The sequence below is a fragment of the Diplodia seriata genome, assembly GCF_021436955.1.
Source record: "Diplodia seriata strain FDS-637 chromosome Unknown scaffold_2, whole genome shotgun sequence".
Lineage (NCBI taxonomy): Eukaryota > Fungi > Ascomycota > Dothideomycetes > Botryosphaeriales > Botryosphaeriaceae > Diplodia > Diplodia seriata.
The window spans coordinates 1756530-1783493 of NW_027117309.1; the positions used below are offsets into that span (position 1 = coordinate 1756530).

The window sequence follows — 26964 nt, forward strand, 5'->3', positions numbered from 1 at the left end:
CCTTTATGCTCACTCAATAGCCTCCGAACACGCTGTCTCCGCTGCCCACCGCCCCAAGACGCCTCCCTTTTCCGCACACCACCCCCATTCCCCAACCCGATGGGTCAGACATTGTCAGAGCCGGTCGTCGATAAGGTGTGTTCCTGCGCAACCTGCGAGTCCCGCGCGACCCGCTCCACCAGCCGTCGTTCCCACCAAGACCCGCCGCGACTGCCTTGCCTCCATTCTGCCTGCCGCCCGCCCGTGCTAACCGCTCGCTCGCTGCCAACAGAAATCGGCCTCCGGCCAGGATGACCGCGTCCTCTTCGGCGTCTCGTCCATGCAAGGATGGCGCATCAGCATGGAGGATGCGCACGCCTGCGTGCTCGATCTCAAGCCCGAGGGCGCCGACAGCGACTCCGACAAGCCCACTGCTGCCGACCTTCGCCTGAGCTTCTTCGGCGTCTACGACGGACACGGCGGCGACAAGGTGGCCATCTACGCCGGCGAGAACCTCCACAAGATCATAGCAAAGCAGGACGCGTTCAAGGAGGGCAACATTGAGCAGGCTCTGAAGGATGGCTTCCTCGCCACCGACCGGGCCATTCTCAGCGGTGAATATTCCCCGGTGTGGGCCGACTGCGCCGCAGACGCGAGGCTGACGACAATTGGCAGATCCCAAGTACGAAGAGGAAGTCTCCGGCTGCACCGCCTCTGTCGGCGTCATCTCTGGCGACAAGATCTATGTGGTATGTGCCGCAATGGTGCCTGTGCCTGTGCCGGCGTTTGGCTGACAAGAACAGGCCAACTCTGGTGACTCCAGAAGCGTTCTTGGCATCAAGGGCAGGGCGAAGCCGCTCTCCTTTGACCACAAGCCGCAGAATGAAGGTACAGCAGCGTCGAACGATTGATGTCACCTCAGCACCCCTACTGATACTGTGCGTAGGCGAGAAGGCAAGAATCACGGCGGCGGGTGGCTTCGTCGATTTCGGCCGCGTGAACGGCAACCTTGCGCTCTCCAGAGCCATTGGTGACTTTGAGTTCAAGAAGAGCGCCGACCTTCCCCCGGAGCAGCAGATTGTGACTGCATTCCCCGACGTCACCGTGCACGAGATCACTGACGATGACGAATTCCTGGTCATTGCTTGCGACGGTACGTGCGTGCCGGATCTAGATTGCGAGCCGGCTCACTGACGTTTCCGCAACAGGCATCTGGGACTGCCAGTCCTCGCAGGCTGTCATTGAGTTCGTGAGACGCGGCATCGCCGCCAAGCAGGAGCTGCAGGACATCTGTGAGAACATGATGGACAACTGCCTGGCGTCCAACAGCGACACGGGCGGTGTTGGCTGCGACAACATGACCATCACCATCATTGCTCTGCTCAAGGGCAGGACCAAGGACGAGTGGTACAAGGCGATTGCCGAGAGGGTCGCGAACGGCGATGGACCGTGTGCCCCCCCAGAGTATGGCAAGTCTTAAGTCTCCACCCTCATAGATACCTTAGTCGTGGAATTCGATCCTGACTTTCTCCTCTGCGTAGCCGAGTTCCGGGGACCGGGCATCCATCACCGCTATGATGACAGCCCCGACGACTACGACATGGACATGGGCCGTGGCACGAGGATCGGCCAGGGACTGGGAGGACGCATTATTTTGCTCGGTGACGGTACGGAGCTTTCCAGTGACTCAGCCGAGAGCGAAATGTTTGACCATGATGAAGAGGACAAGGACCTCGAGTCGCAAGTCAACAAGAACCAGCGGGAGGAGACGCCCGCCCCGACCGCTGCCTCGGAGGCAGGCACGCCCTCGAAGGGCTCGGCGCCCTCGGCCGCGCAGGACTCGCCTGCCTCGGACAAGACGGAGAAGTCGGAAAGCGCGTCGAATGTCACGATCAAGCAGGCGGCGGACAGCAAACCGGCCGATGCTGAGAAGAGCAAGTAAAGAGCAGGACCATGTTGAAGAAACGGAAGCTGCGGTCTAGTCATGGTCACGTCTTTTGATATCCAACGGTTAGAAACGGCTTCAGCGAGGAGCGCGCGGCCTGGGGCACGGAGAGATGTAGGCTCATGCGCCGGCCGCCGGGCTCTTCTGGCACCACTTGCGAGGAGGACGGAACGGGGGCTCACTGAGAAAGCGGGCAAGCGGGCTTCTTCCTTTGTGTGGGATTTGCATCAGACTCGATACCTCGCATTCAAGCACACGGCTTCTCTTTTTCGGCCCCTCTGTCTGCTGTTTCTCGAATTTCCCCCCTTCTTCCATAGGTGCCAACTTCCACTACGATTCAGTACTTTTTCCCCGCAAGTGCGCGTTGATTGGCGACTCCTGAGCAGACGGCATCGCGACGCCGGTCAGAATGACGTGCGGTCAGTGTGGTATCAGGTTCTGGACGCCTTGCGGCTCTGCAGCCAGCACGGACTGAAACAGGGCCGGGGAGAGCTTGGCGCGCCCTGCACGTGATGCAATGAGTGGCCTGTGACGTCTGGGCTTCCCGGGTGGAGCACGTCCCTCGATTTCGACTTGCGCCCGGCCGCAGGGAGCTCGGGCTCAACCAGACTTCCACTTGCACGCTCCGCACCTTATCCTGCACGCCTTTTCATCCCCTACCTCTTCCCCAACTTCCTCCGCAGTCTTTCATCTGCGATTGCGCGTGGTCCGTCCTGTGAGTTCCAGTGTCCGCTCCACCACCCCGCATGCGCGGTTTTTCCTAATGCCTGCTGCTCCACGCCGAACGGACCACGGACTGACCGCCTGATGCCCGCAGTCACTTTGAATCGACGTTGTGTCAGCAAGCTTCCTCCCGACTCCCTAGACTCAACCTGCCCGCAAACCACCTGAAGCGAGGTCTGCCAGTCCCCCCCACATCATCACAATGGCTCCGAAGCGCAAGCGCACCAACACCGTGTCTTCGTCATCCGCAGCCACAGGCGCCGCCGCGCCCGTCGACGTCGCCCAGCCCTCGTCCCGCGATGCCTCCGGCGAAGACACCGAGGACCCGGTCCTCCAGGAGCTGAAGCAGCGCCAGCAAACGGAGACGAGCAACGCGGCCGCCTCTTCGTCGACGAAGCGCGGCCGCTCGAGCAGCAGGCCGGACGCCGCCGGTGACAACGAAGACGGCGAGGACGACGACGACGATGCCCCGGCCGCCAAGGCCGCCCGCACCGAGAAGAAGGAGCGGACCAACGAAGAGAAGGCCGCTGAGGGCGAGAACGGCGAGAAGGGCAAGATGAGGATGCCCGACCCGCCGCGTGCCGGGCTGGTCGATCCGGTGGGCTACAAAACCAACCCGCCGCCCGAGGGCCGTGCGGTGCGTGTGTATGCGGACGGTGTTTTCGACCTGTTCCATCTCGGGTATGTTCACACTGGTTCCGGACCTGGCGCTCTTTGCCCGTTCTTTGTTCAATGGTGCGTGACGATGTGACTGAGTGCTGATTGCGGACGGTATGATGTAGACACATGCGCCAGCTCCAGCAAGCCAAGATGGCCTTCCCCAACACGTATCTGCTCGTGGGCGTCACAGGCGACAAGGAAACCCACAAGAGAAAAGGACTCACGGTTATGTCGGCGCGCGAGCGGGCGGATAGCGTCAGGCACTGCAAGTGGGTGGACGAGGTGGTTGAAGACTGCCCGTGGGTGGTGTCGCCTGAGTTCCTCGCGCAGCACAAGATCGACTACGTTGCACACGACGACATCCCGTACGGAGCGGACGAGGGCGACGATATCTATTCTTCCATCAAGAAGGAGGGTAAGTTCCTCGTTACGCAGCGGACCGAGGGTCTGAGCACGACTGGCATCATCACGAAGTAAGTTTTTCTCTCGAAATTCCGATGGAGCGGGGAGGGAGAGGAAAGAGCATGATTCTCATACCACGGCCTCTGGCAGGATCGTCCGCGACTACGACCAGTACATCCAGCGGCAATTCAAGCGGGGCGCGTCGCGCCAGGAGCTGAACGTGTCGTGGCTGAAGAAGAACGAGCTGGACATCAAGCGCAACATGACGGAGCTGCGGGACAACATCAAGAGCAACTGGACGACGACGGGGCAGGAGCTGGGCAAAGAACTGCGCCAGTTCTGGCAAACCAACATCAGCGGGAGCAGGCCCGCCAGCCCCGCCCGCAGCCCGGCCGCTACGCCCAGTCGGGAGACGCCGCCGGCGCTGAAGCGGCACCTCAGCCACCTGGACACCACGGGCGGCTTGAGAGGCTCGAACAACGACCGGGCGAGCGACTTTGCGGCCGGATACAACTTGGGCGTGATCAGCAGCGTCAGAGGATGGGTACGTGCACCGTTTTTATCGTCTTCTTTTGTTCATTCCCAACCCGCCGTCCGTTGAGAAAGTTTCGCCACTGACATGCAATAATCCAGATGGCACGTAACCGACGTAATCTGCGCGAAAGCGATCCCACCAGCCCGGGCGACAGCGAGCCGGAGAGCTCCGGCGAAAGGAGTCCCAGGAGCCCCGTCGGGAGGAACGGGAAAGCTAGCACTGAAGTGGGGACGGCGCGGCATTAAAACAAAAAAAAACAATTATCAAGAAGCTGTTGGGAAAGGCGGGAAGAGAGTTATAAGTGGGACACACAGCTTCTTTCCTAATGACTCCCGCCGCCGCCGCCGCCGCCGCCACCACCACCACCGCGCTGCTGCTCTGTGTGTGGGTGGATACGAGCTTCTGATTTGACGTTTTTGCTTTTACACTACTCCTGTTTTTAACTTCTTTTCCTTACATAGACTGGACAAACGAAAAGAAAACGAAAGACTTTTTTTTCCCTCTTGGGCTCTTGGTTGTTGTTGTTACGGTTTGTCTGTTAATGAGTGTGGTGGTGGTTTTGTCTGCCTTTATTTATTATCATTATTATTTTTGGATGCCCATGAGGAATTAATTGGTTTCCATCTCTCTCTCTCTTTCTAGTCTGTGATGCTGTGCGGTTTGTTTTATGGTATGGCAAGAAACATATATGTGCAGTTTTTCTGTTTCTCTTGTCTCCGCGACTGTATGTCCCATTTCCCCACAATCTCTCTCTCTCTCTCTCTCTCTCTCTCTCTCTCTCACGGTGGGTGGTTGGTTGGTTGGTTGGTTAGTTAGTTGTGTGGGTATGTATTTCTTCTGAGGGAGAACAGGAGAAGAATACTCAAAATGATTTTTTTTTTTCAAAACGTTGCTTATACCTACCAGTATATGTCTGTCTGTCGTCTTTGCTTGTAAGATCCGCAGCGGCTGGAGCATGCATCTCTGTCTGGGCTTTGTGTTTCCCCGTTTATGCGGTGGATGTTGTATGTGCGTGTGCGTGTGCGCCGCGGCGGCTTCTTGCGTTTATTATTGCATGCACGCGTTGCGTGCGGTGCATGGTCCGAATTTTTTTTTCCTGCCCGCTTCTTGGACCTTTGCGCTTGATCTTTCGGTTCTGCAAATGCGAGAGCATGGGAAGGAGGAGGAAAGGAAAGGAGTGAAGAGTGAGGTTGATCTTTCCCTGGAGGGAGAGGAGCAGGATGATCGAGAGGCTTTTGCTGATGCTGCTGATGCTTTGCGTACCGGTGCTTGGTGCTTGGTGCTTGGTGCTTGGTGCTTGGTGCTTGGTGCTTTTGCTGCTGCACGTTTCCGCCTGTTGCCATCCCTTCTTTGCTGCCGGCAGCCGAGACTTGCAGGTAAGTTGTCGCATTTGCCTGGTAGTGTGTGTGCGTGCGCGCGTGTTGTCGATTGCGCAAAAGGGAACTGGCCGTATGTGAGCATGTTGCTATTGCGTAGACTACGACCAAAACAACATCTCTGGATGGTCTGCTTTCTGTGATCTCCAGAGTCTTCAGTTTTTTCCTTTTTTTTTTCCCCCCTTCCCCATCTCAGCGCAACAAAGGCGGCGGAATTCGTCCCTGGACGGACGGACGACGGACACTTGAAAGATCCATCTTTTTTTCGCACACGGGCATTGCCTATCCCCATCCCGAAACGAAACGGGCTACCACCACCTACCCATCGCGACTACTGCAAACGGATCCTTCCCAATCAACCAACCAAACACTTGATCAACACTGTCGCTGTAGCCCATCATCATCCTCATTACCACCACCACCACCACCACAAAAGCAAGGCAGAAGCAAACAAGCAAAGGGCGGGAGAGAAGAAAAAAAGAAGGCAAAAAAAGTAGACCATGTGCCACATCACCTTCGCCCACTGCCTCTGTGGCTGCCCGCCTTACCCATGCGACCCGTACTACGTGCTTTGCGAGCAGGCGAAGACGTTGCCGTCGTCATCATCATCATCGTCGTCCCCGGTACGCCCGTCGCTGTTGTTGTTGCCCAAAGCTTGTCCGCAGGGCTCGAGGGGCGTGTTAGTCGCGCCGACTGGGGCGGCGTGTGGGATGTGTTTGAGGGGTGGTGGTGGGTCTGTTGGTGGGTTTGGTGGTCGGGGAGGCGGGAAGATGAAGGGGAAGAGGGGGAAGAGCGTTGGGTTGTTGAAATGATGAGGGTGTGTGGTTGAGGGATGGGGGGTGGTGGTGGTTCTGGTGCGGACTGTGGAAATGTGAAATAGGACTGGTGGTAGGCCCTTGTCCTTGCGAAAGTTGGATTTTTTTTTTTTTTTGCGCGTGAGGAAGGGCGTGTCTTCCTTGGATAGTTTCGAATTGGGCATAGGGCTAATACTGTCCTTTAGTGTAAATATTGGCGTTGAAGGTAAGAATTTTTCTCCACATTCCTCTAATATATAGTCTTCACAACGGTGTCTGTTCGAGAAACACTAGGGTCACCAACTGGATTATGCTGATTTTCAAGAGTGCTTCTTGTGGCGTTTCGGGTCGTCCATGTTGATAAGTTCAAGGAATGTGGTTGGCTGGCAAAAAGAGTGGTTGCTTCGAGGGAATGGAGTTGTCATTGGTGACAGTTGAGGTTATTGCCAAGGACTACCTTATCGAATATGACGTGAGCCGAGCAGAAAACTGTTAGAGATTCGGTGGAACAGGGTCGAGCTTGACAAGACGACAACGAGGATGGGGGATAGTAAGGTCAGAGGTGCCCTGGTTGAAGCGGGACACAGCCTCCCGGGTATGGTCGTGACTGCCGGACAGGTAGCGTCCGAGACGACAGCCGCATGCAGTACAACTCTCGCCAAGTCTTACCAGTTTCAGATCCTACTACGCGGAGATTGGCTGCAGCTATGTATAGAGAATGGCTGTTTGTGTGGTACTCTACAGGGTAAATCCTCATCCTTTTACTTTTGAAGTAATACTGGAGATGATCACGGATGCGGCCGCCGGTCTCCATTCCTTCGGCGAGCTGGACAAGCCGAACGAGCAGGTGCAAGGGCAGCCGGTAGCCGCCGACGACTCGCGATCGCCCGACAATTTCCACAAACGCAGAGCAACAACGCCGCATGCGCCGCAAAGGACGAGGTGAAATATGTTTCGAATTCCTCGGCTCGGCCGCAGCCGCGCGCGAGAGCTCAACTGCCTTCCTTTTCTTCACACACACCCACAATAGCTGCGCAGCCGTATCGAGAGACAAGCTAGTTTGCGCCGCAGCTCGCCTCCGCCGGGCGCTACGTTTCCTTTTCCGGAAACGGCAATGCAGCCAGTGCCCATACGGCGGAACGCTTAGCACACGTGGGGCAACGCCTCGCGCTCATCGCAGCCGCGCCCGCCACGGGGGTTCTGGAACGCGCATGCTTCGTATATGAACAGCCCATGGCGCTGCATTTCTCGACATTAAATCTCGCCCCCATTGACGCCTCCTCCTCCTTCTTTTTTTGAGCGTTGTTCCTGACGTTTGTTGCATAACCGTTTTCCGCCTGCTCTTTTTCCAAGATGAAGCCGTCGGGTTTGTTGTCAGCAGCGCTCGTCCTCGTCGCTACCAACTCGTCTGCGAAGACGCTCGCTGCCCCGGTGCCGAGCACATCGCAGGACATGTCTCGCGATGCACTGCATCGGCTCGTCGCCGCGCCGGCCCGTCGTTCGGGCCAGGCGCCCATCGTCGACCATGCTTCGAAACCTTCCACAGCCACCGTCTCGTTCGGCACAAAGGAAGCCGCAAGCACTTCGACACGGCCGGACGCAGAACCGGAAGAGGATCTCGTCGAGACCATCATCGACGATGCCGAGGCCAGGCGTCGAGAAATCGAGGATCTGGTGCTCTCCATAAAATGTATGTACACACATACAACCTGCCAGGTCAGCGCCAACGTGTATTAACAACCACTCAGCATCGCGCGTTCGGGAGACTCTCATGATGGAAGAGGACTTCGACTTCGAGGTCCGGTATGAGGATTTGCCCGATCGACCGATCGATGATCCGACGCGATGGATGGCTGCAAAGGAGTTGGGCAAGTCATGAAGTCCAGGAATGCGAAGAACGATCGGCAGAGATGGGATGTGTCGCCATTCCCTTCGTTCATCCCACCGAAAGCTGGAATGTCTTGTGCTTCTTGGCAGCAATCCTTGACAAGTACTCTGGACATCTGCGAATGTCACGCGTGGTCGTCCGGACTAGGAGATCGCATTCTTAAAGGTCGACGTCGCTCACGGCCTATGTTCACCTTACCCAATAGACGCGCGCTACCTTAGCCAGGCGTAGAGTTTGGCGCTATTCATCGCCGTGGACGACAAGCTCCCTCGTACGGATCCGCAGGCCTATCGGCAATTACCAACTGCAGCTTTACTTCGTGTGTCAGCGCACATATCACGCACCGATCTTCGGAATGGTTGACTCACCTGAGGATGACATGGCAGGGTGAAGCCAGGTGGGGCAGGGGCCGCAGTGGTCATGTCATATCGGTGGACATGCGCTCGTGTCTGAGCTTGGGCATGTGGCCCACGAGAGAGCAAGGATGCACGAGAGGCGTCTCTGCAGAAATTCGATTTGGTTCACTGGTTAGGAGGTCGATGTCTCTCGTCGAGAATATCCGCAGTTGGATCGTGTAGGCTTACAACGTTGCTTAGAGGATCTGTATCGATGAACGAAAAGCTATTACCCTATGGGGCAAAATTGTAAGCCTACTATTCGATGCCAATAATTGATGGAAATTGATTGATGTAAACCATTGCAAACTGCCAAAATTATTCATTAGAAGGAAATTTCTTCGTAAGATATTGAAACGTGTAATATGAGGCCGTGATTAGAGCAAAGCAAAATGGAGCCTATGCAAATTAGGCAATGCTTTTGCAGACGAACATCAACAATGAAATATTTTAGTCAAAAACATTCGTCCATCTCTTCAACGCTTCATCAGCCGTACTGGGAACGTCACAAGCTCGAAGAGGGTCTAAGACAGATTCCTCGGTGTCGGAACTGCTGCAGCTCCCGGTGTGTACATCGGAATACAAGCTATCCGGTGAAAGCACTCGCACTTCAGTCATATCATCGTCGACATTGATGGCGGCTGGCGGCGGCGGCGGAGGCGGCGGCGGAGGTGGTACCGGAGACATACTACGCCGAGCTCTGTCCAGGCCTCTGTCTGTCTCTTTACCCCTTGTACGTGGCCTCGGAGATACATCGATCAAAATCGGTAGAGTGGGGATCTCCGGGTATCTTTCCGTGGTTCCGACTGGGTGGGGAGCGCTTATGGCAGTCCGGCGGGACTGAAGGATCGGTTCCGAGTTGGGTCTCATTGACAGTGACGGGCGAGGGCCAGCTTCGCCGGGCTTGACAACCTCAACGCCCGTTGGACCTTCCACGACGTCAATAATAATTGGAGAAAGACTGCGTCGACGAGTCAAGGAACGGCCTCGACCGATATCGGCACCGGTCCAGGGATCGCGAAAGGGTGGTACCCGTTGACGAGGGGACGGTGTTTTGTCAGGAGCATGGAAGTCGAAGCGCGGAATTTGCATGGTGACCATCCAACCGGGCTGAACAGTAGTCGCCCAGAGAATGGGTAGGATGATCGCTCCGTCAGGCCCGATAAGGTGATATTGACCCCTGTACACGTACCGGCAGGCGGAAGGATCCAAGGCAAAAGCTTGTTTGATAAGATCCTCCATGCCCTTCTGAACGTTAGTGCGTCCGAATGGGGGAGATATATCATCTCTTAACATACCTTCCACGAGCAGCAGGACTTCCAAGGAAAGTTGAATCTTCGGCCAAGGACATCCACAAACTTGATAGGAAGCTTTTCGGGCCTTTGAAAGCTGAGAGGAGTACGCATGCGTTGCTGGAGACGGACGCGGACCCAACTCACGGATAGATCAATCCGTGAGTTCATTCCCCTAACCTCCTCCGTGAATTTTCGCTCGATTCTTGCCCACCGCTTTCTCATTCCTTTATGACACGGGGGACAATAGCTGCCAAACCCAGTACTTGCAATAAGTGAGCCTTGGTGAGACTCTTGTCTGGACGATCGAGCTGGCTGTCTCTTGCCGGCGATGAATTCTTCGAGAATTACTGAAGTGCGGGCGAACGCATGCACAAGATCCCAAGCTTCGGTGGAATTTAAGGCTGCAGTGTCGCTACCAGAAGCCTTTGCCTCTTCGATGTGGTGCAATACTCCCCTCACGTGCTCGATGCAATTCTTGAGGTCATGCGTCAGACCCGATGTCTCGTGAATTGGATCCTCTGTACACAATGCTTCGACATGTACGTCCTCCGGAACCGCGTTGTCTGAGTCAGAAAACGCAGAAAACAGCGCTGCTGGTTGGACAGGAGACGGTGGACTGTCGTCAATATATGTGAACTCGGTACTACCCATCGGATCGGGCATGCCGATGGCCCCTTCAGACGATGCACTTGAGCGTTGTGTTAACTGACTATATGCCGAATATTTGGAACCACGACTTACGTCAACGAAATCTCATCTACGGAAATTACATTGGCACGAATTGCGTCGAACCTCCTCGCGGATGCTTCAATGGCAGAGATCAGCTTCGCCATTCTTTGCAGTTGATCATCGTCGCTCGGGTCGGGAGAGTCCACAGGCATCCCGTGACAAGCAAGCTGAAGCGTCAACAGAAGAAGCCGTATCGTATCGTTCTTCATGTCGAGGTCGGCATTGAACATTTCGAATCTGTGCGGCTCGAAGGGCCAAGGCTGTTCGCTCCGTCGTCCATGTTCCAGGATGGCGTCAAGGTCTCCGAATATGCCACGGCAGGCCTCGAGAACAGTCCGCACCGTGGTCTCGGCGTTCTTATTTAGTACAGCCTTGATGTCTGCGTCATCCAGGACTGTGCTCGCGCCTTGGAACACTTCTGCAGTCAACTCGACGTCTTTCGCAAGGTCTTTGATTCGGCTGTCCGCGTCGGGGATGGCTTCAGAATAGCCATTGGCCTCATTGGCAAGCCGGAACCCCAGATGGGCGACTTGAGCACACGACGCCGCAAGACGGTCCATTTTGGTCAGTTTCGGCACATGGGATAGCTGTGGAAGAGCGCTGGTCCGAATTGGGTGGATTCTTGTTACTGGCGAGGAATATCATGGACTATAGAGGGCCGCAGAACAGGCCAGGCAGGAGGGAAAGCGGCCTCTGTTCTGGCGCGCCCGTAGAAATTTTCTCTGCTGAACGCTCGCGTTCCACAAGGTGGTAACGCAGGCGCTTGCGGGCTGCAGCATGCTGTGTAGGTTTTAGACAGAATTGCTGCGGCTTGGCGCCCTGTCGCACTCTCGTGGTCCCAATAGAAGCCAAGCGGCACAGGGCACCAGATGCGGGTGGAACAAGTCAGGGTCGAGTCCTGAGGAGGCGTGAGGCAGACCAAGGCGAGGAGAAACGCGTCGCTGCGAGTGGACCGAGAGAGCGCGTCTGCACAGACCGCCCGGAAATAGCGCGATGAGCTATCAGATCGCCGAAACATCGGCGCAATTAACGCGCTAACGCGCAAACGCGTCTCTCCAACAACATCATCACTGGCGCGTCTTTCCATTCATCCTCCACGCCCACAACCCCTCCACACCCTCCACACTCTCCACACCCACCACCTCCCTTCCCCCATACACGACGCGCAACCCCAAAGCTGCCGCACAACCACTATGCTCGCCTGGATACCTTCAGCACCGCAGACTTCGCACGCCTACATGCCGTCGCGTTCTTCACCCCTCGCCCCCCGCCACTCCAATGTTGTGCGCCGCCAGCCGCTCGCTCCCACTACGAACACCAGCCACAACGTCTTCACCTTCTCCATGGATTCAGCATCGAAACCCTCTACCCCGGCTCCCCCGCAGCGCTCCGTGAAGCCCAACCCGTTGATCCAGAAGACGGCCGGCGACGCGGGCAGGGAAAGGCGGCGCGACATGTTCCTGAAGAAGGTTGCCAACGACCGGGACGAACGGCGATGGGCCGGTAGAGCTGAGCAGGTAAGATATTGCAACCCCCGTTCGCGCGACGTCGCGGGAAGACGCGTCGAAGACCTCTCCGCTGATGCCTTCCTACCAGATCGAGCGACTGGACCACATGAAGCAGCAGAGGCGGTGGCAGCAGCGCCTCGAGCAATCAGCGCCCAGGATTCCGGAGCCGTCGGACGATGATGAAGAGCAGGACGAGGATGCGGAGAACCGCGATCCGATGCTCGGCAGCAGCCAGATGTCGGCGGTCGGTGTGCCGAGCGTGTTCGACAACTATGTGCGCTCCTCGCCGCTACAGACGGTCTGGAGCCAGAACCCGGAAGCCGAGGTCGAGGCGGTTGCGCAGCAAGAGGACGAGGAGCTGCGCGCTCTGTTGGCGATGATGGAGGAGGACGAGCGGCTCGCGAATGCCAACGGTGATGATGCCGCGAGCCAGCACTATGCCAGCGACGACGATGAGTATGACAACATCTTCTCGGAGTACTTGGCTGCCGAGCAGACGTCGCATATGACGCAGAACGACATGGTCGATAATCATGACTGCGACGCCATGGATATGACCGGCTGAGAAGATCATGTTGATGACGCAGTTGTTCATACTTTTGCTTGGGACCTTTGCATTTTTGTCGGCGCACAACAAGCGGCTCTGTATGTTTGTAGCATTTGCTTCTCCATCAGCTTGGAGTTCGGCGCATTGGGGATCGAAAGGACTCGTGTGATTCGCGGAGTCAAAAGATACAGAAGCATAGCTCGCGAACGCGTAATTATTATTGTGTCGCGCATCCCTGATCCAACTCGCCCAGAGCTTCTTGTGCTGAGCTCATGTCTCCAACCAAGTCCTGCGGCGGCGATCCCGCTGCTTGCATCTACGCCCATGTCAGTCAACGTTCCCGCTGGGACAACACAGGTAAGTAGACATACCTTCTGCATCCTCTCGACAATGAACTCCCTATCCGCCGTGCTATCGTCCGTGTAGCCAGGCCTCTCGAACCTCTCCACGATGTCCTTGACGCATCTGTGCTGCTCCTCGTACCTCTCCAGGTCGGCCTTGGCCGTCGTCTCCCTGTTCTTGGCCAGCCAGCCGGGGAACTTGTCGTACAGCTCCTTCATCGGCTCGTACAAGATCTCCTTGTTCGTCAGCTGCTCCATCATGCCCATCAGCATCTTGCTGAAGTCCTCGTCCGACCCGAAGTCAGCACCGCCGCCGGCGCCGCCGCCCTTCTCCATCTCGGCCAGCATCTGCGCGAGGATGTCGTCGGGGTTGTTGCTCGACGACGACGCCGCGGCCGCGCTGGCCTGCTCGCCCGACGCCTGCATCCGCTCCATCGTGCGCCGGATCTGCTCTTGGAACCTGTCCTCGCCCGCCTTGTTCTCCCCGGCTGCCGCCGCCGGTGCCGCCGGTGCCGCCTTCGCACCACCACTCCCGACGCCGCTGCCGCTGCCACTACTACCAGTGGTCGCTCCTCCTCCTCCTCCTCCGCCGCCGCCGGCAGCGCCCAGCTCCTTCACCAGGCTCTCCAACTGCTGCGTCATCTCCGGCGAGTCGCCCAGCCCGCCCAGCAGCTCCGCCATGCCCGCCTGAAGCTGCCGGGCGAACTCATCCTCGTCGATCTCGTCGTCGTTGTCGTCGTTGCCGCCATCCTCGGCTGATGCTGCTGCTGCTGCTGCTGGTGCGCCCGGCGGGGATTTCGCTGTCGCTGTCGCTGTTGCTGTTGCTGCTGCGGGGGGGACTTTGTCGTCGTCGAGTTTGGTGGCGGAGAATTCGTCGAGGACGTCTGCGGCGGGGGTGAGTGAGTGAGGTGTTGATATCAATGTAGAGTATGTGGTAGTGCGATTTGCGATTTGCTATTTCTTTTTCTTTCCTTCTTCTTTTCTTTGCGGGAAGATGTGAGGTGAAGAGGGAGAGTGTGCGCTACGGACCATCGAGATCGTCCAGGTCGTCTTCGTCTGGGTCTGGAATGTCTTCGACGCGCTGTTGCGCCGGAGGCTGCGCGGGCGCGGACGCCGCCGCACCGGTTTGTTTCGCGGGGTCCTTTTGATCCGCCATGATGGGTGGAGGTGGGGGTGGTGGTGCGACAGATTGTTCGGGTGTTTTTGCGATGGGGACAAGCAAGAGATGCCGAGGGACCTTTGCGTCGATGCCGGCGGGGACCGAGACCGGTTCGTTTGGCGCGCCCGCACGCGCTCACAGGCGGTTGGTGGGGCACGGCACGCAGGCTTGTGTGCGCGGGCCAAGTCCCAAGGCGGTGTGTGGGGAAGAGGCGTTGGGCGAGCGAGGGGGAGGAGCTGAATCGCACGTCGACACGTCAACTCCACCAACGACTGCTGGGGTCATGTCTCACGTTAGCGAGAAGCCTGCCGCATCCCAGCTCTCTAACGTGGCTATTGTTCCGTCGGATTCCAACTCTTGCTTTTTCTTCTCTCTATCTCGACCTTGAAATATGTCTGCCAATTTACGGTATATTTTACAGAGAGTCAGCTCTTTCGCGCCTGCCTGAATGCTACAGCTCTGTCGTACGGGCGTCTTCTGACACGAAATCAATCTCTGACGAATGGATTGAAATGACAGTGGCTACATCATGTCGGAAGTCGCTAATAATATCCTCAAAAGTACCACGGTTCAGAACCCATGCATGGTATATCACACTCAGCTTGTTACTTGATGTCGACATAAGAGAGCTTTGTGCAAGAAAGCTTTGCAATATGTCCTGGCAGAACATGGTGTACTGTGAAGCCTCACTGGCACAAGGATTTGGACGGGTATGGGGTGTCTCGCCAGACTGGATGGAGACACGGCAACAAGATGCCGGTCCTTAGAGCTGTGTCTCGGGCTGAAGACGCGTGTCTCATATAATAGAGAGACCAGGGCTCGGCAGTGATTGAGCGAGGGAGATGATGCATGATTTGGCTGTAAATCAGAGCAAGCAAGGGCATGTCGTTTGAGCATCTTCATGGAGGAAGACGATCAAGCTGTTAGTTCGTGAGTTGCGGGCCCCGAGGGCTTCTCTTTGGTTGATTTCCGTTGGTGTCAGATATAAATACCCATGAGCATGGGGTCTGATCGGCAAAGGGTTGGTGCAGCAGTGTTTCTAAGTTTACATCCACTCGATCTAATTGTTGCTTGCGACGTTTGAAGAAAGACTCGGGAAGAGCCGTCTCGGACTCGCCGCAGGGCACGGGCCCTCGTTAAGGCTGGCTTGCTGTGGCCGCCTTCCTGGCCCGCTGCGTCGTCTTTTGACCCTCACCACCGCAAGCCAACACGCGCCGACCTCACCCTCCCTTTTCCGCCGCCACTCAGACTGCGAGTGTCCGCGCTTAGTAAGTCACTCCGCGAAGCAATGCCCGCCTTTCGCCTGTCGACCGCCCACTAACGCCGTTCGCAGACGCACCTCAACTTCCGCGCACTCGGAACTTCACACAGCCTTGCCGACACAGCGCGTCGACAGCCAACACCGCCGCCATGTCGCTCGCAACCACCCGCCTCGCAGAGGAACGGTAAGCGCCTCACCGCTCCGCTGCCACAGCTCCAGCACGATGCGCCTCCTGCCTCCACTTGTCCCGCCCGCCGCCCGAGCTGCTCTCCGCCATTCTTTACAATCCTGATCTCATTGATAACAACAGTAAGCAGTGGCGGAAGGACCACCCCTTCGGCTTCGTCGCCCGTCCCATGAAGAACTCCCAAGGCGTGCTCGACCTGAGGAAGTGGGAATGCGCCATTCCCGGCAAGGACCGCACCATTTGGGAGGGCGGCGTCTTCAAGCTGGAAGTGACTTTCCCGGAGGGTAAGACATTGCGCGCCCCCTCGGCCTCGCCGTCGCCGTCTGCCATGCTAACCACGTCACCGCCGTCGCAGAGTACCCCACCAAGCCGCCGAAGTGTAAGCCACCGCCCGCTCGAATCCACCAACGGGCGATTCCATCCCGCACACACCCCGCAAGACTTTAGCTGACCCTGGGGTTTGCTTTCCGCAGGCAAATTTGTGCCGCCGCTCTTCCACCCCAACGTCTACCCGTCCGGCACCGTCTGCCTGTCGATCCTGAACGAGGAGGAGGGCTGGCGCCCGGCCATCACTGTCAAGGAGATCCTGCTGGGCATCCAGTCGCTGCTCGACGAGCCGAACCCCGAGTCGCCAGCCCAGGCCGACGCGTTCAACCTGTTCAAGAAGGACCGCACTGCCTACGAGAAGAAGGTCAAGCAGATCGTCAAGGAGAACTCCGGCCACTAGCGTGCCGCCCGCTTGCTTTTGCGACGACGGGCGGCGTTGGTTGTTGCAAACGGCCTGGCCCCGATGGCGTACCGCACGTCGACAGCGCTCTGGGCGAAGGGGATGGATCTGTGTGGGACAGCGTCACCGCCGCTGCTGGGCTTCTACGGCAGCTGGGGTGATCGATCAATGATTTGCTCTTCGGTCTGTTTTTCTCGTGAGGAGAAATGACCAAAAAGGACGGCGGGACGCAGTTAGAATTGAGGCGGGGTCACGTGCAGTTCAAACGGTTTCCGGCGCTCTTCGGCGTCAGAGAGACACTCTGGTTTTCGAGTTTCGGTCTGGGAGTCAGTTTCGGGGGTTGCAATGGGGAATTGGTGCTTTGCTTTTACATAAGGGAATGATGGGTGGTCTGCTACTTGGGGACAAGGAATGGAGCGAGGACCCTGTGCATTCCTCATCCCATCAGTGCAGCCACCGATTTTATTCAAGACGTAGGGCGATAAAATCACAAAGAGATTATGACACTGCAACAGCAGGGAGGGCTACCCAATGTGATATCATTAACGTTCTGCCTGAGAATTGGAAAATCTTAACAGCAGTCTACCTACTTAGCGCGCTGGAGCCATCCATCTCCCCCTCCATTATTTCTACCGTCAGTCAGGTCACCGACAAGGATATCCATCCCCCACCCCAAAAACGCCCAAAGAAATGCCCAAATCACCCCCGCTTTTCGCCCTGTCTGTCTGCCTACATACCTCATCTCTCTCTCATCACATCACAATCACAATCACTCCCACGCATCCCCCCACCCCTCATCCTCCATCTCCTCCTCTTCTGCCTCCTTCTTCTTCCTCTTCGCCTCCTCCTCCGCCTTCCTCTTCCTCTCCTCCTCGGCCTTTGCCGCCGCCCCCGTCGTTTTCCTCACCGCCTGCCCCGTAACGACCGACTTCCTCGCACCAGCACTCGTCGTCGTCGTCGGCGTCGAGCTCGCCCGCGGCCCGGCACCCGGTCTACCGGATCCAGCCAAGCCCTTCGGCAGCGGCTTCTTTTTGCCCGCCGCCTTGGCCTTGGTTTGCGCGGTGAGCCAGCCGGCGAAGTCGGGCTCGCCGTTGTCGTCGAAGGGGACGCCGGGGGCCTTTGCTGCTGTAGTGGTGGTGGTGGGAGTGGAGAAGGGGTCGTTGTCGTCGTCGTCGTTAGGGTTGTTGCCCCAGGCATCGGCGGGGTCGTCGACGTCGTCGGCTTCGATTTCTTGGTCGTTGCTGTTGTTGAAGGCGTCGTCGTCGTCATCGCCCCATGCGGCGCCGAAGTCTTCGGCTTCGGCTTCGGGGGAGAGGGCGAGCGTGGCGGCGGCGGAGGTTGTTGTTATTGTGTGTGATTTGTTGAGGGTTTGGCGGTGGAGGGTGGAAGCGGTTCCGGTCGAGGAGGTGGGGCGGGTGGTGGTGGAGATGGTTGTTGGTGGGGTGGAGGAGGAGCGCGGCGCTGTTGCGTCGGGTTTGAGACCGCCGCCGCCGTTGGCCGTGGCTTGGATGTCGCCGGTCGCGGCGGTGAGCTTGTTCGTGAAGGACGAGATGGCCCAGCCGGCCCAGGAGTTGTCTTGTTGCGGGGTCGACATGCGCGGGATAGCGGCACCGCCGGTGGAGGTGGCGGCCGAGGTCGGGGGCAGGACGGTGTCGGGCATGGTCGTTTGGTGCTTGCGGACGCGGGCGACGTAGATGTCCATGGTTTTGTTCGCTTGGTCGCGGATAAGTCTGGAGTGGGGAGTCAGTATGGAGAAGGATGATGCTGAGGATGGGGGAGACTGACTTTTCCTTGTCAACCAGTGACGGGCAGATGCCTGGAAGGAGCTTCGCTGCGCAGTCTTCCTCAGTATAAAGATCGACTGTCGCGGCCAGGGCCAGCAGGGCAGCGTTTCTTGCATGGACGAACGGGTCGCGCAGAGCGCGGCCAAAAGCAGCAGTCAGGACCTTGGTGCGGGAGCTTGCTCCAAGATTCCTAGCAATCTTTCCCAAACAGATTGTGGTGTTGGTTCTAATGCCCGGCTGTTCGTCGTTGGCTGTTTTGGCGAGATGTCTCAGAAGTTCTCCATTGACGATCCGGTCAGAGAGTTTAGGCGTAACCGTGAGGACTGCTTTGACTGTCTGCTCTCGGAGCACTGGTGCGGTATCTGAGAAGCCCGTGACCTGTGTATATATTAGTCAAGCACGGTGCCACTTTGGAGCACTCAGCGTACCATCTGGGGGAAGATCTTGTCGTTGACGATCTTGTTGGACAAGTGGTCGATCATCAATGGAAGATTGTCAAGAAGGCAGACGCGTATTGCTCGATCTGGGCTCTGGAAGAGCCTGACAATGACAGGAGTAATTTGAGCGTCATATTCTTCATCCGCCAGCTTCGAGGCAATCTTCATGACTAGACCAAAAACCTTGGGTCCACCACCGCCAAACTCGACTGACTTCAGCAGTTCTGGGAGAACCTTCATCCTAAAGAACTCCTCGGGAAAGTCGTCTGAGACATCTTCGAGCTGGCTGAGCAGCTCATCTCTCTCAACCTCGCCCTTCAAGCCGAGGTTTTCAATGCCCTCTGTCAAGGAGATCAAGGGCGTCTGGAAGAACCCACCCGCACGCTGACCCTGATCCAGGAACTGGCCAACACTCGATCGAGCTTTGGGGCTTGGGTTGATTAGTCGCCTGTAACTCTGCTGCATCGTAGGTGGGATGCTCTTGATCTGGCCCAGCTGATCTGTTCCCTGGAAGCTGCCATTGAAGGTTTCGAACACCACTGTGCCAAACCCGTATGCATCTATGGCGGTAATCGGGTTGTTCTTAATCACGTCCCAGCCTCCCTTTGATATTTCCGGTGGCGCGTAGCGGTTCGCATCTGGCACCAGGCCCCCAAAGCTGTAGATGACAGCATCGTCCTCCTTCATGGAGCTCAGGATGTCGAAACCACCAAGCTTCCATTCGCCGCTCTCGCCCGTGAATATGGACGAGACGCGGACGCAACCATGTACCGAGCTAGCTTCTCCATTCAGGAACTTGAGTGTTTTGGCAACATTGTGCAGGCCCCACTTGATCGTCTCCTGGGCGAGCGCTCTGCGACGCGTGTGCCAACTTAGGGGCACGAGGCGCTCAGTTGCGATGTAGATATATGTCTCCGTCTCCACCGTGTCCAGTACCTTTATAACGCCCGGATGCCTGATGGTGCGCAGTTTGCGAAGCGCGTTCTTCGCAAGAGGCAAGCAAGACTTGTTCGCGGCAATGTCGAAGGAGAAGATGCTACATTTCGAGCCGTCATCCTGCGCGCCGCGTGTTAGCATCCCATGTGCGCAAGGGGTCTCTGTGTCGTACGCGCTTCGTGCCATTGTAGAGCGTCCATATTGACTGATCGACGTCGACTCTGTCGCCGAAAGAATAGCCGAACGCGGGGCCCTTGGAGATGGCGGAGGCGACCGCAGACTTGAGGAAGTCCATCGCGGTGCTTGGCGAGCGGATTGAGGGAGGCGATCGTCAGGCAAGGGGACGGCAGTGGGCATGACGGAGCCCCACGACGCGGACACGAGTTGCGATGCTGCCCTTATCGATAGCCGCGGCACGCCTTCCCGCTTCGGGGGTAGCGCCTAGCGGTCCGCTCGCGCCTTCTCGTGCACGTCGACTCGACGCCCGCCGGCGCCCGCGTCCTCTTCTCACCACCCGCCCACTTCCAGCTGACCAAATCGACTTGCCGCCCGCTTTCTCCGGGCGCTGCCGTCCCAACAACAGTAGACGCCGCCGCTGCTTCAATTGTTCGGTTCGGAGCATCTCTGTCCCCCGTTGCACCTTTTTCGGCCAAACGTCGCGCTAGTCAGTGCTCGCAACCGCGCGTGTCCTCGTGTGGCCCCATGACGCTTTCTTCGAGGTTCTCGTCACTTACTCGTCCACGCGCCTCGCTGCATGCTTGTGACCGCTTCTACCAAGCTCTTTGATTCGGTCGCCGGAAGGGTTCTGTCTTGGACGACCTTTACTGTCGACACTTCACAGTTCTACTGGCGGCCGAACGAACATTAGGTATGGCAACGCTTTCTCTGTTTCCTTATTCTCCCCCTGCTCTGCGAGGCTTTTCGAGAAGCTACGCGGTCAGCTCGCCACCGTCAATGATGTCTAGGTAAAAGGTCCGATCGCACACACTCCTAACGATGGTTCCGGCTGGACTCGTTTGTACGACAGTTGGTTGCTTAGGACGCTCTCATCGCGATTCGGCAGCTCAGATGGCCCTAGATTGGACTCTTTACCCGACTTCGTATGCCTTCATTGGCATTCGGATTCCAACCTAGAAGAGGATATCAAGCCAAGCAGATTGAGCGACTTATTGGAGTTCTGGCCCTTGAGTAGCCTCAATGGGTCCGAACTAATGGCAGTCGCAAACACCTAGGAACCGCCAGCACCTTGCTTTCAGGTTCTAGGAGACCAAAACCAATCCTGGGTATCATGGGCTAGCTTGTTCGCTTGAGTAGCCGAGGTGCCTATTGTCTTCAGGCGACGAAAGCGCGGAACCTCGTGGGACGCGACATGATCATCAAATCAAACTGAAAAGATCTGAGACGGCATACACACGTTCTTCCTTTTCGACAGAGAAAACAGCTTGCAGAAAACCTGCTAACTTTGGTGCTTCTTAGGAAAAGCTATCACCTTGCTGAACGAACTGCAACAGGCGCTAGCGGGCCTTCTCGGCCGAGTAAGCACGACTTGTTAGTTCTGCCGATACTCGAAGTAGGCATTCATGAGTCGGCCTGCTGAAAGAACTCTTCTTGCTCTCGACAACACAGGCCCGTACTGGATTATCCACCGCTATCGTGATAACGCCGCGTCAATACTCGTCGTCAATAAGACCGGGCCGAACGTCAACGTAGAGGAGCTTCTCGGCACACAGTGTGATATTCTGCATAGTGAGATACTTCAAGAGCTTGATGCAAGGCGATTTGAAGGGGCTTGGTACATCAAAGATTTTGAAGTTTTCAAAACGGCCTGTGACATTGCCCGCGACCACAGACTTCGTTGGGACCAAGAAGACTCCGACAAGGCAGACTGGATAGTTGCAGATATCGAGGTTGCCAGCACGATTCTTAACACGAAGAGTCTGCTTAAATCTTCGAAAAAGTTGGCCTCGATGTCGAAAAGGCCAAGAGACGACCAAGACGACTTGTCGCTTCGGTCGGAAAGGCATCAACTGGATAAAAATGCGCCGGCGCTAGGGCGAGGAGATACGTACAGGCCCAACTATGACGACCGTCGGCCCAGTGTTTTGTCCTCGGCTAAAACAAAGCAAAGCGCCGAGTATTCAGCTGCCAGAAGGCCATCCATATCTCCAGGTCAAGACCTGCACAATGGCGTAAATACATCAAAGTATGATGGCCGTCTGGACAAGGCTAGGCGGCCGATGCAGCAGCTGCGGCAGATGAATTCGGTAGCAGGTGTATTCCCACCTAGGCCACACGAGGTCTCTAGTGCTGCGCCCAAAAGGCCCAGTGGAGATCACGAATCCACACACCACGCAGGCTCCGTGGGTCAGAAGAAAGACTTCCCAGGGGTTCCTCGTGGTCCAAAACTTCAATCTCGACCCCGTCCACCACAAGCGCCCGCTGCCCAGCGGATATTATATGACAAAGCTGTGGAGGACAAAATTCCCGATGTCATACCACACGAGGATCTCGCCCGTCTGAAGGAGAGGCCCCATATCTTCATCTCAAGCTCATATCTGCCGTTCGTGCCGGCAACCATCCCGCACTTACGGAAATTTTGTTCTAAGAAAGACATCCATAACGTCTCTGTCAAGGCGGAGGCGAACGGATATTACCTGTTCTTTCCTGACGACGTCTTTGGACGAAAAGATCTGCAACAATGCTATGAGCGCGCCAACGACTCAACGCTATTTGGCGAGTATACATTGCACATGGAGCTCCGCACTGACGGAGAAGTGTCATCCAAGCGCCTGTCGATTAACGACGAAAACGGCGTTCAGAAGCTGGGAGAATCGCTCGAAGGATTTGAAAGCAGATTCAAGAGCTTGCCATTACCTTTCGATGGCCTCTCTGCATCGCATCTGCGTACAAAGGCTGATGATGAGATCTCCATACCACCGTCTGAAATCTCTTCTGCAACGACCAGAGCGAGGTCTTACTGTGCCGAGTGTAAGGGTAGCCACTTCGCAAGTTACGATCCAGCGTGCGACTGCAAAACGTGTCCTCGACGTTACCATGCACGATGCAGAAAACCGCAGCCTCGTCTGAGCGAGGACAAGTGAGACAAAGGAGAGACCCCAAAATATGAACACTGCTGACATGCTATCAGGGCTCCATGGCAATGCAATTACTGCATCAAGAAAGGAAGGACGATATCAAACCCGGCCCAGCAAAAGGTGCAAACAAAAAACTCAGGGCAAACGATATTTCGGTCTGTGAGTCCGCAGAATGGCACCCGAAAGGTGGGGAGCCAGCCAACTGGGCAGATCCGAATGGGGGCCTCGGCTCGAAATTTCGACGAAGCTGCACAGGCGACCCAGAGCGGAGCGCGAGAAGCATACACAGGCAGAAGTTCGAGCTGGCAGGGTAAAATCTCAGATCCACGGCTGCGAAACAGGCCCGGCGGAACTGTATGTACACCCTTCTTTATTCCTGCAATTCAAAGACTGATTTGTGTTCCAGCATGGTTTTGCCGCGCCTCCAGAGGCGCACAAGCATTCCTCAGGCACGCATCCAACAAAGGAGCACGACGGCAACATTAACACATCAAGAGCCACTGAACCTACGCGCAACATGCAATCTCATGCCGACACTCTTGTGGATCTAGAGGAACTAAATACGAAACAATATCTTACGGCAAATGCGGAAGCAGCGATACCAATGTCTGGGTCCCATGTTGGTGTACCAGTTTCTCAAGCTTCAGCATCCGAGAAAACCAGAACCACGATAGCCTCTTCAGAAGGTGATGCGAATCGCGCAGCACCTTGGGACATGAACCAAGCGGACCTTTCACCGGAGATACCAGACCTTTCCCTCGACATCGATGAGGCATCTCTAGGGGAGAAGACGGAAATACGGGGGGATCAAACGGTCCCGGTCGCGAGCAACGTCTCCCACGAGCTTGCCAAATGCGGTCCAGAGGTACCAGGGTCTCCGCCGGAGAAGAAGCTCAGCTCTCGACCACGGTGCAGCATGTGTGGGAAGCCACTGTTCTCAGCGCTAGGGAAGGCGGCGGATGCAACCTGGTTAGTTGGCGCACTCGCATGATTTCAAGGCCAAGGATAGCTGACATGTTCAAGCGCCCGGTGCAAAAAGGAACAAGTCGGCAGAGAGGACGGCTCCGTCGTTAGTAGATCGGCTGGGACAGCGGAAGAAATCTGGCGGCTGAGATTGCAGCGGGAAAAAGCCCAAGAGAACGGGCTTGCTGCACCAACGAACCCAACTCCTCAGCCTCACCACGAGCCCTCACTTGGCAAGCAACCACCCAAAAAGCCCACGGCCGAGATTGGCAAGCAGCCCGAGCGGGCTGACCGTTCACCGTCGTCGCAATCAGAAACGGAAGATCAGCACGGTGGTAAGGAGACGTCTGGTGAGTCTGAAGGGAGGATGGGGAGGATGGGGAAGATGACATCAGCCGCAACGGTCGACGAAGAGGGAGATGTAGAGGTGACACACGGCGAAGAGGCGGCGGAGACGAGGCGGTTGACGCCTAGCCGAGGCCCGAGCGTCGAGGCGAACGAGCTAGAGCGCCGACCGGGTTCTCCTGTCAACAAAAACATCAACAATGACGACGCCGCGGGCATGGAATCCGACAATGCACTTTCAGACTCGAGACGTAGTCGCAGCAGTGCCGGGTCAGGTGTGCGGCCCAACGTCGGCCGCAAAGTCGCCAATGCCGCTGAGCCGCCCGTCAAACTGCCCGGCAGTTTCAGCTGGCCAGACCTGATAGGCTTTGCCCTCGCTGAAGCGCGCGATCATCGCATGACTGCCGCCCAAGTCCACCAGTGGATCGCCGACAACGTCGAGAATTACAGCGTCCACAACACTACCCAGAGAAGCAGCATAGCCGCCACCCTGAGCCAGCAGAAGGTGAAGTTTCCCAAAACCGAGCCCATTACCGAAGGCTCCAGGCAGCTCTCCCGCTGGATGCTTGCACCCGACTGGGTACCAAATTTCAGACAGGGCCTCGACGACGTGCGAGAGAGCCTGAGTAAGACGTCGTCGCAGCCCGGCTTGTCGCAGCGCCGTAAAGAGCTCAATGATGCCCCTAAACCTGCTCGTGGCGCTCCCAGCACGTCCGCCGCAAAACCAGCGCCGCCACTGAAGGAGAGCTCAAAGACGTCCATGCACACGGAAGACCCGCCCATGTTCATTAAGCGACACAGAGTTGCGTACGATGCCGATGGGCGTGATATTGTTGCTGGGTTCAAAGACATCCCCATCGAGAAGTGGACACAGCTCGCTGAAGTCGAGTCCTTCCGGAAGCACGGCTTGAGATTGTTTGTTGGCGACTATATCAAGGCTCCTCTTCCAAATCGCTTCAGATTCGCTGATTACACTCACAAACCGTTGGTGCAGACCATCGCCCAGATCGAGGAAATAAGGCAGCGACGCGACGGTCCTGGCTATGCTGTCCTCGTGCAGTGGTTCCTCACAAAAGAGGCAGCAGAGTGGTGGAAGTGCCGGCTGGTCAAGTCACTATGGCCAAAGGACGAGAAAGCCGGCGTCTATGTGCCGGCTACCATTTGGGACATCCTTACTTCGGAATTTGTTGCTGAGCAAGAAAAACTTGACGCTGAAGAGGCGAAGCGTCAGATCGTCCCGAACTTGTTCTTTGACCTGGACACTGACAAATTGCGGCTCTACCTAAAGGAGGGTCGCGGGCCTAAAATTGGCATTGCATTCGGGCCTCGCACTTCGGATGAGAGTAACGGAGCCGGGGATACGGCATGTGGCTTGAACCGGCCAGAAGAGCGCTTCTCCGGCCTGTCGCGCCATATTGAGCATCTTCCAAAACGGCCCAAGGTCCCCGTCGAAACGAGCGAGGCGTCAGAGCAAACGTCGCCCCCAAAGCCTTTGAGTCCCTCAAATCATGTGTCTCCGCGCAAGACTGGACCAAGTGCATTGGCAGAGGAGCAACCCACAGAGTCTTCCCCTCGAACCTCACCCGTCCAAACTGAGCAGGATTCAGTTGAACAGGATTCAGTTGAACAGGATTCAACTGAACATGATTCGGCTGAACAGGATTCGGCTAAACAGGATTCGGCTGAAACCCTCGACCTAGAAAGGCAGCTTTTCACACCGTCACCCGCACATGGACCAGCCGTGGAGGCAGCAGATATACCGGGACCCGCGTCGGCAACCCTAAGCGCTCCCACACCCACCACCGAACGGTCGGCGAAGAGGCAAAAGACAGGAGTTACACCCGAAGAGCAAGAGGCTATCCGTGCTTTCATCCGAAAGGAACAGGAAAACGCAAAGTACGAATCTAAATCTCTCTGGACTGCGGCACCAGATTACGACCCGGCCAACGAGCTTTGGGACCGCGAAGCGAAGATTGCGGAGATCAAAGCCCGTCCGAGCCGCAAGGCGCGCTTCGGGCAGAATCTGGCATACGCGCGGCTGGACCGGTCGCCTAACGCCCTATACATCGAGGTGGAGCGCCCTCTCCCAAAGACATACAAGGCACCTCCTTCTGACCGTCCCGGCAGCGGATATAGCAACTCCAGTCGCGGCGGCGGCAAGGCGGGGTCGAGAGCGGACAGCGCCCGGTCCAACCTGGACGCGGCCGACTACTACTACATGCGGCGGCCCAACTCGGAGCAGCAGCCGAACGACGACACGGACATGCCGGACGCGCCGCAGACGCAGGCGTCGTCGACGGATGAGACGGGGAGGGAGGGGTGGGTGACGCCGTCGAACGACGAGGCGGACATGATGGAGGAGAGGCCGGAGACGTTCGAGACGCTGGAGGAGCTCTTGGGCTTGCCGACGAACTTCGTGCCGACCATCTACGAGGGCCGGCTGGCGTTCCGGGACGGCACGGTGGGGCTGGACGGGCGGAGGCCCCGGGCGAAGAAGATCTTCAAGGTGGGGAGGAACGTTCCGGGAGAGTTGAAGTGATGAAAAGCGGTCATTTGGGGAGGAGGTGAAAAGGGCATTAATTCCTACGAAGGGGAGAGTCGTAGGGCGGCGGCATGAACAAATACCGGTGGAGGCTGACTGACTGATACATGGCTTTGGGTCCCCCTTCTCTCTCTCTCTCTCTTTTCACGGCGTTTTCCTAGAGGGTGCCGGTTTTTACTTGTTTCTTTTTCATTTATGGAGCCACAAAACGGTTTATTGCGGCATAGCGTGGCACCGCGTGGTATGACATGGGCATCTGGCACTTTGGAGGGAAAGGCTCGTGTTCTCACGAGTGGTACATTTTTTTCACTTACATGCTTTTCTTTTTCTTTCTTGCCGTACGTACGGCAGGGTACAACTGGGTTCTCGACAGAGATGCGGGAGGAGGGGCCAATTCTTTTGCTTTTGGCA

At 56.9% G+C, this 26964-nt stretch overlaps 9 protein-coding genes across 9 annotated transcripts; 6 read left to right on the forward strand and 3 right to left on the reverse strand.

Moving 5' to 3' along the window:
• Positions 1 to 99: 99 nt before the first annotated feature.
• PTC2 (Protein phosphatase 2C 2) lies at positions 100 to 1921 on the forward strand (the record flags this gene model as incomplete). Its single annotated transcript, XM_066773402.1, has 7 exons — positions 100 to 135; positions 272 to 593; positions 655 to 728; positions 783 to 867; positions 926 to 1132; positions 1188 to 1430; positions 1521 to 1921. 7 exons carry the CDS (start codon positions 100 to 102, stop codon positions 1919 to 1921), a joined length of 1368 nt encoding a protein of 455 aa, XP_066635969.1.
• A 928-nt stretch (positions 1922 to 2849) lies between these two features.
• Positions 2850 to 4310, forward strand: PCT1 (choline-phosphate cytidylyltransferase; the record flags this gene model as incomplete). The annotated part of the gene is made up of 3 exons (XM_066773403.1): positions 2850 to 3328; positions 3430 to 3780; positions 3860 to 4310. The coding sequence occupies 3 exons, from the start codon at positions 2850 to 2852 to the stop codon at positions 4308 to 4310; spliced, it is 1281 nt and encodes a 426-aa protein (XP_066635970.1).
• A 3457-nt stretch (positions 4311 to 7767) lies between these two features.
• SLS55_001916 (uncharacterized protein) lies at positions 7768 to 8293 on the forward strand (the record flags this gene model as incomplete). Its single annotated transcript, XM_066773404.1, has 2 exons — positions 7768 to 8104; positions 8163 to 8293. The coding sequence occupies 2 exons, from the start codon at positions 7768 to 7770 to the stop codon at positions 8291 to 8293; spliced, it is 468 nt and encodes a 155-aa protein (XP_066635971.1).
• Positions 8294 to 10729: 2436 nt separating this feature from the next.
• SLS55_001917 (uncharacterized protein) lies at positions 10730 to 11281 on the reverse strand (the record flags this gene model as incomplete). Its single annotated transcript, XM_066773405.1, has 1 exon — positions 10730 to 11281. The coding sequence occupies one exon, from the start codon at positions 11279 to 11281 to the stop codon at positions 10730 to 10732; it is 552 nt and encodes a 183-aa protein (XP_066635972.1).
• A 783-nt stretch (positions 11282 to 12064) lies between these two features.
• SLS55_001918 (uncharacterized protein) lies at positions 12065 to 12794 on the forward strand (the record flags this gene model as incomplete). The annotated part of the gene is made up of 2 exons (XM_066773406.1): positions 12065 to 12238; positions 12318 to 12794. The coding sequence occupies 2 exons, from the start codon at positions 12065 to 12067 to the stop codon at positions 12792 to 12794; spliced, it is 651 nt and encodes a 216-aa protein (XP_066635973.1).
• Positions 12795 to 12993: 199 nt separating this feature from the next.
• PEX19 (Peroxisome chaperone and import receptor) lies at positions 12994 to 14149 on the reverse strand (the record flags this gene model as incomplete). The annotated part of the gene is made up of 3 exons (XM_066773407.1): positions 12994 to 13092; positions 13148 to 14001; positions 14143 to 14149. 3 exons carry the CDS (start codon positions 14147 to 14149, stop codon positions 12994 to 12996), a joined length of 960 nt encoding a protein of 319 aa, XP_066635974.1.
• Positions 14150 to 15686: 1537 nt separating this feature from the next.
• On the forward strand, positions 15687 to 16451 carry hus5 (SUMO conjugating enzyme Hus5; the record flags this gene model as incomplete). Its single annotated transcript, XM_066773408.1, has 4 exons — positions 15687 to 15721; positions 15848 to 16008; positions 16080 to 16103; positions 16198 to 16451. 4 exons carry the CDS (start codon positions 15687 to 15689, stop codon positions 16449 to 16451), a joined length of 474 nt encoding a protein of 157 aa, XP_066635975.1.
• A 769-nt stretch (positions 16452 to 17220) lies between these two features.
• CEX1 (Nuclear aminoacylation-dependent tRNA export pathway component) lies at positions 17221 to 19903 on the reverse strand (the record flags this gene model as incomplete). The annotated part of the gene is made up of 4 exons (XM_066773409.1): positions 17221 to 18181; positions 18237 to 18613; positions 18664 to 19728; positions 19781 to 19903. The coding sequence occupies 4 exons, from the start codon at positions 19901 to 19903 to the stop codon at positions 17221 to 17223; spliced, it is 2526 nt and encodes an 841-aa protein (XP_066635976.1).
• A 3652-nt stretch (positions 19904 to 23555) lies between these two features.
• On the forward strand, positions 23556 to 26550 carry SLS55_001922 (uncharacterized protein; the record flags this gene model as incomplete). The annotated part of the gene is made up of 2 exons (XM_066773410.1): positions 23556 to 23560; positions 23781 to 26550. 2 exons carry the CDS (start codon positions 23556 to 23558, stop codon positions 26548 to 26550), a joined length of 2775 nt encoding a protein of 924 aa, XP_066635977.1.
• Positions 26551 to 26964: the final 414 nt, after the last annotated feature.